Source organism: Crotalus tigris, unplaced genomic scaffold, assembly GCF_016545835.1.
Source record: "Crotalus tigris isolate CLP2741 ecotype Arizona unplaced genomic scaffold, ASM1654583v1 scf7180000018790.500841, whole genome shotgun sequence".
NCBI lineage: Eukaryota > Metazoa > Chordata > Lepidosauria > Squamata > Viperidae > Crotalus > Crotalus tigris.
Genome location: NW_024097202.1, coordinates 55,363 through 66,309, shown reverse-complemented (window position 1 = coordinate 66,309; position 10,947 = coordinate 55,363). Strand labels below are relative to the sequence as shown.

The following is a 10,947-nucleotide window of genomic DNA, read 5'->3' as shown; positions in this document are numbered from 1 at the left end:
TAGAACAATAGGTTCTTTCCTGTTTTTCAGTTTAGTTAAGTTTTCCAGGCTAGACATTTCCTCTTACAGATGTTTTTATAGCTTGTCTTCTTCCTTTCCCACTCTAAGACCCAGCTAATTTTTGCCTACATATTTATCTTCCATCCTGCCTTTATGCTATCCTTTCCTGTTTCCCAGCCATTATAGTTTTTGATAAACTTGTTTGTCCAGGCAGTAAGTTTCCACTGCAGCAAATTCAATTTTAAATTTCTTTTTCAATATTAAATTTTTAAGACCTTTCCTTTTCTTCTATCACTATGTTTACTTAAACTCCTTTATAGTATATTGCCTTGTAACATAACTATTGGAGAAATCTTTGCAGACAGAACAGCTGAAATGACAAAAACATCTTGATGACAGTAGTATGTTCCAACTCTGAAAAGTGAGTTTTTCCCGGTTTCTGATTTTATTTTTTTGAATAGTTTTTTGTTAAAAGATTGTATATATCTAATAAGAAATGCATCCAAAGGAAAAAATATAGTAAATAGAAAAGAAAGGAAAAGAAGACAATTCTTTTGTTCAGATCAATGCTCATATATCCCATTGTGTCTCTCCAATTGGTTATTGTTAAATTGGCAGAAAGGTAGACCCAGTGGTGGGATTCAGCTGGTTCACACCAATTCGGCAGAACCGGTAGCTAATTTTTTGTTGCCCAGGCTCAGAATGGACTTCCAGAAGTGGTATCCACACAGAGAAACGGTTGTTCACATATTTGAATCCCACCACTGGATAGGCCTCTTTCTCTTCATCTGTCTGCTGCTTAATACGCTGCTCGATCTATATGACCATTATTAAAATAAAAACATTAAACAGAGAGTGTGTTAATCAGGCTCTATTTATTTCGTTTCATTCTCCATTAAGATGAATCACATGAAGAGGTTGGAACAAGAGGATAGCATCTGTTTCAGTTAGCAGCAATGGTATTATGGATCCAGTTGATGTATCTGCAAACTTTGGTGTAGACTCCTGGATAGCCAGGCAGAGCACAACCTATACCCCAGGAGACAATGCCCTCGAGCCTTCCATTACAAACCACAGGGCCACCAGAATCTCCCTAAAAGACAAAAGGAGTTGAAAAGAAGAAAGGTTTGATATTCCAGTTGGCTATAAATAAAATGAAAATTTGTAACTCAATTCTTTTAAGTCTACACTAAAAAGTAACTTCAGAACTTGTTGAACAATTACCCAAAGCACTTTTTTGGTCCCAGCTAGATTCCTCCAAGCTTCATAAAAAAATGGGAGTTTATAGAGGCTTTCTTCAAAGCAAGAGTGATCTTTATAATCTTCCATATTTTTCTTCAGCTTAAATCAAAATATAAGAAAAACAGCCAGATTCCCCTTCCTATCACTTCAGCGTACAATGTCTACAGTGCCCCACAAATAGCCCTCCAAACAAATAAACAAATCAATCCAATTCCAGCCTGAAAATTCCTAGTAAAACTTTCTTTCAGGGTTCCCGAGTAAATAATGGTATCAATATTTTGGATTAAATTATTATTAATTTAAATTTAATGGGTTGCAAAACAAATTTGGACTGACTAAAAATGCAGAATCATAATATATTCAATTAAAATATCTTTATATGTTATGGCCCAAACATATTAGCAGTGTTCCAGATTCCAAAATTGTTCATATTATTGCAAAAGATTTTAGAGATTCCATAGTCTTCAGTTAACTTTTCCTCTACAATTGAAAAATGACAGTAAAACAGAAATGGAAAACTGGCAAGAAGTGTGGAACAAAGAGCTGGAATGGGTTAGAGTTTTAAAGAAAGTTATCTTTGTACTCTATATTCTTAAGATGCTCAAATTTCTGCAAAAGATTTGTTTGGGCATTTACCAGGCAGGGCTTTGATTCGTGTTTAGAGTGTTCAACAATTGCATCACATGGATTCACCACAATGCACAATTGCACCGCAATGTTGATTAGAGGAGAAATGAATGTTAAAAATGTACATGTATTTTTAAATTTATATACTTTAGCCGTAACCCAACATCTGTTGATATTTGAACAACTCAGCTTTTGTTGTGTGTGGTCCGCAATTAAAAATATTATCTTACACCAAAGGAAAGGTCTTGCTCTACACCCTGATCTGAAAAGCGGTTTCAAAAGTGGTTTACATATGAACAGGCTTTTCATTAACATAGTAGAAAATCTGAGCAGTTTTACTCCTTGTGGTCAGTATTTCACTTACTGTTTAAAACATTTTGAATGCTTTAATGTTTAAAGCATTTTTCATCCTATTTTTTATTTTAATATCCTTTTTTTCTTTCCTGTTTTCTGCCTAGTTTTATTTCTGCTTTGCTAACCTATTTTTTGTTGAAATGCTAAAAGGATTCATTAATCCTGAATGCATATCATTTCAGAGGATCAGAAAGCAAGTGTCCTCACCTGGCAAGAGTCTTTGCCACCCTCTAGGTATCCAACACAGACCATATTTGGGGTGATTTGTCCTGGGTAAGCAGCATTGCATTCCTCATCACTTAGGATTGGGGCATTCAGGCACTGCAGAAGAGCAGGGTAGTTTACTAGGAAAAAAAGAGAAAGGGGAAAAATAAGGAAATGAGCAGCAGCTCGTAAAAATATATGCTTCATATTAACATTTGTTAGTCTTAAAAGATGCCCCAAGACTCTGTTTAAATGATCAGTAGCAACCCTGTAATTCAAAACAAGTAAAAGCAACTAGCTGGCTAGATAATTTTATGGCATATGATATCTGAGGTGAGGTAACTAACTCAGATAAGAAAAGTGCCTCAAGAAAAAAAGGGGGAATTTGATGCACATTCATCTTCAGTGCTCTAAAACCATCCAAACCAGCATTTGTAGGCTTACATTTGTTCAAGGTTCAGTCCAAGAATCATTTTCTTCTTAATGCTAGAGTTTAAACCTGGAATTTCATGATAGATTCAAGTTTCCCCTGAATGTCTCTATCCCTGTGAATACTTAGAACAGTTAGCAATTCAACAGCAATTAAGAAACACACTTCTAGATTTAGGAAGTGTTGCTTGCATTTGGTGATGAAGAGGGCTTAGGAAATGGCCTTGAAGGATAAGAGGCAAAGCTCTACCAAGGCAATAGCCAGATAAGAGGGACTTGAGCAGAGGTCAAGAAAATAATTTGAAAAAAATGTCTCATATAATCCCCTTCATAGCTCACATGCAGATAAAATGAGGGAAGGGGAAGCACATTCAGGTTTGCAAGATTGTATTATTATTATTATGGTTTGTCATACAGTCAGCCTGATGCTTAGGATGGATTTGGCATTTTTATCCACCGGTTGAGTCCTTCCAAAGGACCTGGGATAGGGAGGTGTTGTTCTTGTTACTAAAAAGCCTGACTCCCAGGTAGTTTACAAATTAAGAACAAGAAACAATACAAGAAACACAAAACAAAAATGACAGAGAAAACAAATCTGGATAAGAACAAGGAAAAGGAAGAAAAGGGAGCATCAATCATCCCCACCAAAGTCCTGGGGAAATAGCCATATCTTTGAAATACAAATGGTGGGAGCCATTTGAAAAATCAGTCTTGACTGACATGGCAATGGTTTCTTAGTCTGGTCTACATTGTAGAACTGACAAGCTGGTAGTAACGATTACAGTTCTTCAGTCATGTACCTGGGACTCAGAATAAGTTAGCCAATTCTCGCTAATACTCACCACCATTGCTGAGAGTATTGCCCCATCCTGAGATCAAGCAGTTAGTACCAACTGCTGGGCATCCATTACTCAAAGGGATAGGTGAGACACTTGCATCAATAGTGACAGGTGATTCCAGCTTGATGAGCATGATATCATTATCCAGAAGCCAAGAGTTGTAGTCTTGATGAACAATTATTTTTGCAGGTTTTTTAACCTGCTCGCTCTCTTCATTTTCTTCAATATTGTACTCTCCAAGTCTCACATCCATGCGGCTGAAAGTTAATATTGCAGCATTATATTGGTTGTACAAAGCAATGTCTGATCTCAAGGTAAGAAAAAAGCTTTGAATACCTTATGTTAAAGAACAAGCAATCAGATCAACCATCATAGTTTTAGTAGAGAGTCCAGTCTAACATGGGAACTTTGCATATATTCATGATTAATATCATAAATCATAAACAATCATAAATAATATCAAAGTCAGAGGTTAAAACAATTCTAGCCTGATTAGGGTTGAATATGAATTTAGAGAATCTATTTTCACTCATCTCCACAACAATACAAATTCTGGTATTAACTAAGAAAGTTTGATGTTTGCTTCATCAAATTCTATGCTTTCCCCCAAAGCATCCCCCAAAAATTATCCTTGAATTTTGCATACAAACAAAATGTTAAAAGAATGTTTTAAAAAATGTACCTGTGAAGGAATTTACATTTTAAAAAGCCCAATATAAGAAAATGCAAAGGTCAAAAAAGTAAGGTGATCTTTTTAAAGCTGTTTAGACATTATATATAACTGTTGCATAAATTAGTGAAATATGCATACAAGGCCTCCTACCATTGTAAAGATACAGAAGTTGGAAAGAATAAGTAAATACTTATTATCTATTCACAACAATGTGAAGTCATGGCAGACAATTCTTTAATGTCATAGCATAACATTCTTCCTAAGAATCTAAGATGTACTAGCTCTCAACAACTTTGGGCAGTTCGCAACAATAAAATAACAATTTTATTAATTGTCCTGAAGGTACTTTTTCTTGTTTTTGTTGAAGACGTTTCGCTTCTCATCCAAGAAGTTTCTTCAGATCTGACTGGAGGGTGGTGAATGGAAGGATCACAGTCCTTCCAGCAGTTCCAAGAAGACTCCACACCCATTTGCACCACTCAGGGGACCCTGAGGACACAGATAAACCTCCAAGTGGCCTCAATGACTCTCTAAAAGAATGCAAATGACCAACTGTCTGCAAGGAATATAAATCCTTCCATTCCCCCACCAGCCAGTCAGACCTGAAGAAGCTTCTTGGAAGAGAAGCGAAAGGTCTTCAAAGAAAAACAAAAAGTCCAGTTGCCTCTTGAAAAAGCATTTTGGGACAACCGTGACCTGGATGACTGAGAATCTTCATAGACAATCTTATTAATTCCCATATCCTTAGTGGTGGAGTTGGAAGTTAAACTTTGCCCTTAAGCATAAAGTAGTGTTTTCTCATAAGACAAAATGCAGGAGAAACAAGGTAGGAAACTTTCATTTTCAGGGTTAGGTTCAGGTTTTATGCTCTAAGCATAAATAATGCATACTGAAGCTTCAAAGCCCTCTTAAGGTGCAAAACAAAATAGCATAAGACTATTCCTGACTTTTGGCAGATAGAATAAAACGTCTGGCTCAGCCTCAACTGTTATACAGTAATTATTAGAAACAGACATTTTGCCTTCTAATCAAAATAACATTTTCTGCTTGTTGCATTTCATCTTTGGATCAGTTGCCTGACCTTTGAGATCCGGAATAGGTTTCTACTCTCACACGCTGGATCCGGGTACAAAAAAAATATGCCCCTTGAATCAATTCCACGACAAGCTAATTCTGAAGAAACCTATGACTTTCAGGTAATGAGTTAGCTTAGCAAGTGATGTAAGGAACCCTTACAGATCATTATCATTAGATTTGCACTCTATGTAAGTTAGTGTAATTGATTTATTTAAGATATTTCCGTGCCACTATCATAATCTATATAATTGAGTGGACAGTTATAGTCCTGTAAGATTACCTTGATATCATAGACATTTTTTTGGCTTTGGGATTGATTTTTAATAATAAAACACCAGACTAGGAATAAACAAAGATGGAATCACAAGCACGCACGATTTTACTGAATGAATATGACATTGATTTATTATTGGTGCATTTTTAACTTCCATGTGTAGAGATCGGCTTTATCAGAAATTGCTTTAAGATCATCATAAAAATACTCTTTACTCACGATTTATAACAATGGGCAGCTGAAACAACCCATTGTTCATTGATGAGGGAACCGCCACAGAAATGATAGCCAGAATTCAGTGAAACCTGATAAGGGATAGTATTTTTCTGGCAGGTGTATCCTCCAACAATCTTGTCATCATCATCCTCAAAGGGAGCAGCAACTAATAAGAACAGGAACATCAAAATGAACAAATACAACACTACTATGTAGAAAGCCAACTGGCGTATATGTTCCTATTGACACCATGAAGCAATGGGTGCTATTTATAGAGAAGACCACTACTCCTCTGTAATTTGAAGCATGTTAACCTCAACTGAGATTACTTAATAATGGACTACTGAATGGTTGAATTATTTCAACATTCCTAATAAATGTATATAAGTTCCCCAAAAGGTGATTATGAGCTGCGGTTTTGGTTTTCTCAGATTCATATGATGTATGCAGGTATGCGTAACATCTCTGCAAGTTGTGGGAGATTGGAGCAATCTATATGTTTCATACATAAAATTATACACACATAAATAATTAGTACTCATATATAAACATATAAGTACATATAGAAAGCTGGATATCAGAGAGAATAGTTCTAGGCATCAAGCCAGCTTCGAATATGTTTGTATTCTATGTATTTTGAGGGAAACAGCAAAGAAGGAACAATGAGAATTGTTACCAAAAACAATACCAAAATCAAATGGTAAAACCAGTTTTACACTCAGGTAAATCTTCAGAAGAGAGAAGAAAGGTTTTGGGCATGTGTGTGTATGTGTTTCTACTGTTAATAGATTTAGCTTTAAGTCAAGTACAAAGGAAATCTAGGATTCTCTTTCAAGTCAGCCATACAAGGAATTTCACTTAAATTCTGTCCAAAAGAGTCTCACAAAGGCTTCCTTGTGTTGAGAGAGGTTTCTTTACTCTTCTCACAGCAAAACATGTATTCATTAGGGCTTAGTACATCTTAGAAAATTGCAGGGCTCTAAATGCTTCTGAGAGAATAGTAGAAATATACAAATAAATGAACTACCCATGGAGAAAATGGTGGTCTGACTTAGGCATTCAACTGATTAAGGTGGTTGAATCCAAAGGATATCCATCAGCCTTCACTTAATAAAGTAGAAGATAACCAGAACTGCCTGGAAATTCAGTAAACCTTCTATTCAAAAGATCTAATGGGAAAAGGGAGGATACTTTAAAGCTAGATGTCCTTTAAAGAGTAAATTAATATTTGAGCCCTAAAGGACCCACTCATTTAGTGCTCTCCGGTGAGGAAGATGGAGAGAAAAAAACGGCTGTGCCCACCGTACCCTCCAACTTCACAGACTAGAAGAATCAAGTATCTGTTTTAAAACTCACATGCTGTTCCGAGGAAGGCAAAGATCCACAGGACTTTCATTCTGTCTGTTGGTAATTTTGTAAATTAGAGTGGGATGTCCTGAAGGAATATTTACCCATTTATACCCTTCTTGGGATCTTATCTTTTTGGCTCAAGGCCCCAACAGCTCCCTACTTCCCAAGTCTTGCATAAGCATAATTACCAATTAATCATGTATTAGACATTTTCATGATGTGCTATATGTGATAGCATTGTTCCAGGTGTCTTAAATCTAAAGGAAAGCATTAGGCAGATACTCACGGACCATTTGACCTGTGTGCTGGGTCTTCCATTGAGCCTATCTGCCTACCTACTTGGATGTTTCTGAATGTTCTAAGATTTTGGGGTTTTGCAAAGCTTGAGCCACTCCTGTCCACATCAAAGGCCTTTCAACGAAACATGGCGAAGACATGGCTGCCAAAGCTCAGCTCTTTTCTTAGCTGGGGCGAAATTTAACAGGTCACAGAAAATTTTCCCATACTTATGTCACATTATGCTACTCTGGAGAAATAAACAAGAACCATAGCTTTTTTTCTCTACTCTACATCAAATACAGCAGGATAGAGATCTTTTAATAGTTTGGTCTACTGTGGTCCTGATCCAGAGAGCATACTGGCAGTTATCCCAATTTGCCTAGTTCATCTTGGTTTTGGGGAGATCATCTCACTAAAAGTCTCACTCAAAAGATTTGATTGCATGATGTGAAAGTACTGTTCAATTAGCAACATCACAGTATCTTCTCCATCAGTACCAGCACCATAACACCACCTAAAGAAGAGGTATCTTTCTGGATTTCCATAGGTTTGATAATGACATACCATACCATACCATACCCCATAAAGTTTTCTGATCTTCCCCAAAGATGTGATGGAGTCATTGAGACAGAAGGTGGCATGGCCAGCTGCACAACTTACAGAACAGTAGTTTGAGGTTTGAGTGATGCATTGCAGAGTAGTGAAAGCAAGAGTGTTTATCACAATAAGTGTCAATGTTTGGTATTTTAACTCCTATTAGTTACTGGAGCAAAGACTGTGGATCAGACAAAAAACCCTCTTTATTCAAATATGTTATTTCCATGGTTACAGGTCTTGATGTATTTATTACTTGTGTTAAATGTGGACAAATGTGGAAAGTCATGAAATTTAACCTCTCCCCAAACTGTGCTGTGCTCTTGGTCCAAGCTGCAAAATTCAGTGTGCAACCAGAATTGTCTTCAGCTATACACACAGAAACTTCCATGAGACCTTAAACCGCGTGCCATCAGAGTTTTGACTCATGTGAACATTCCTGTCATCTAAAACCTCATGTAAGAACATTTTTCACTATAGACCACCATTCTGGACTCACAGATGACTGATGGCACAGCACAGTGTCTTATCTAGATCGATAGATATCTTGGACTTAGACGAATCTTCTTTTACTAAAATGTTCTTGTTTGGATTTACAATATTTATGGCCGGAAGAGGCTTCTGCATATGAATTGCCCAAGCATTGTAAACTTCCTCTAATATTTCCAGTAGCTGATGAAAGAGTTGGTTGAGATCCCTGGAAATGTTGAATGAGACTTCAAAGTGATGCCAAACAAAACAATATAGTTGCTTTGTTTTAAAAAGTACAATGTGTGTGGTCATTGTTTCCCAAATTAGCACTGAGGGGTGTTTTGTATGATGAGCCTTCATTAAAGTAAAGTACTCAATCAGAGCTTTGCACAGATTTGCAGAAAAATGTAAACTGGGATGAAATTAAATCCATGTGTTTGCCTAAAATTCCTGAACGCTCAAGTACAGGAATCTGCTATCATGCTGGTCCCTTCCAAGACCTCCCTGCATGTTCCTCCCATTGATATTAAATTTCTTGGTGTTGATCCAGGAGATTTGAAGAGAGTTTCTTTTTCAACTTGCTTGAATGGCAGTATAATGTTGTCCGATAGAATATGTAGGGAGAATATGTAGGGAGAGCTAATACAGCCACTAGCCTACATAACTTCAATCTCTTTTGAAATCTAGATAAGCTGGAAGACCATCATTTCATTTGGTGCTATCCAACCCAATAGCTTAATGTGCTGTGTAAATACAAAAATACTTTTCATATATTTTGAGCATGCATTTCCTTGGATTTAGCTGGAGGTGATGACACAGAGTTATACTTTTCTGTGAGAAGAATCTGTTTTTATTTTCAGTATTGATGCCATATCTTATTTTTCAATATTCATGCCACCTATAACCCACCTTATTTCCAAATTGAAAAAAAAATCTCACAAAGATGTATCTTTTTTCATAAAGGAGCTATTCTCTATGTATTTTTTGTCTTTTTCAACTGTAAAATATCCTTTTTGAAGTGAAGCATAGCAGATAGACAGTGTATATCATTTATGTGACAATATAGATTTACAGTGTGTATAGACATTACAGTGCTGACAATTTTATTTTAATCTCATTTTTAATAATTACCAGCAATGAATTCAACTTTTTTTAATCTTTGCCACAGATTAAAATTTGATGGAGATAATTATCATTAGTGTGATTGTGAACTTTGGGTTTTGTTATTGCTGTTCCACTATGCTACACTTTGTGTTTGCTTTTACTGCACTGACCCAATTATTTTAAAATCTATTCTTCCAGTTGGAAAGATTCTTTTGAAATCTTTTGAAAATACACTACTTAACACAAGAGCTGCTGGACTGCTCATCCCTCTTTCTAGCTCATTTATGTGGTAAAGCCACCAATCCCAAAACACATTCATTCATTTAGGGCAATCTCCATTTGTTGTGGTTTCTTGTTCACATTTCTTGTTGTTTGGTTTCTTGTGGGTGTTCCAATACTGGAGGTTTTTAAGAAGAATTTGTCTGAAATGTTATAGGGTTTCCTGCTTGAGCAGGGGGTTGGACTAGAACAGTGTTTCTCAACCTTGAGAAATGCTGGCTGTGGAATTCTGGGAGTTGAAGTCCACATGCCTTAAAATTGTCAAGGTTGAGAAACACTGGACTAGAAGACTTCCAAGCCCCCTTCCATCTCTGTTATTCTGTTATTCTGCAAAAGTATCACATGAGAACATGTCCACCTATCCCATGAAGAGCTATAGGCCATTAATTGTGAACAAAATGTCCTGTTTTTACCCCTTTCCTTGAAGCAGCTCCAAGGCCTTTTGTTGACAATAAAGTAATTAAGATTCTCCCTCTTGATCTGTCCCTGATATGGACTTTTCCAGATATGGGTCCTGAATTTTCACATTAGCTTATCTATAACCTAAAAGGTGATATCTCCTACCTCTGTCGATTCCAGATGTTTCTTTCCCAGCAATTCTTGGTGGAGCAAGCAACTCTGGCATGCATAAAATCTGAAGGTCCTCTAACTCATGCTAAGGAACCGGTATCTGGAGCTGTAACTTTTTTCTCCTGTACTTATGAACATATGCACAACACAACTCGTATAGTTAATAATGTACTTACCTGCATTATTACTTTGTAACACATCTTTTTAGTCATGTAACAGAATGTCTTATCATACTATTATGAATAATATTCTGTTGTAGTACCTGACAAAATTCTAACAGCTTGACACCCAAGTGTATCTACAATGCAATACTGTACAATAATACTCTTTCAGATTATGATTAATCCATATGAAACATGGCAGTT

At 36.4% G+C, this 10,947-nt stretch overlaps 1 protein-coding gene across 1 annotated transcript; it reads right to left on the bottom strand.

The window, feature by feature from the left end:
* Nucleotides 1-855: 855 nt before the first annotated feature.
* On the bottom strand, nt 856-7,432 carry LOC120313832 (cationic trypsin-3-like). The gene is made up of 5 exons (XM_039356179.1): nt 7,292-7,432; nt 5,939-6,101; nt 3,699-3,952; nt 2,431-2,567; nt 856-1,093 (listed from the first exon to the last, which is right to left on the bottom strand). Exons 1-5 carry the CDS (start codon nt 7,329-7,331, stop codon nt 944-946), a joined length of 744 nt encoding a protein of 247 aa, XP_039212113.1. The 5' UTR covers nt 7,332-7,432; the 3' UTR covers nt 856-943.
* Nucleotides 7,433-10,947: the final 3,515 nt, after the last annotated feature.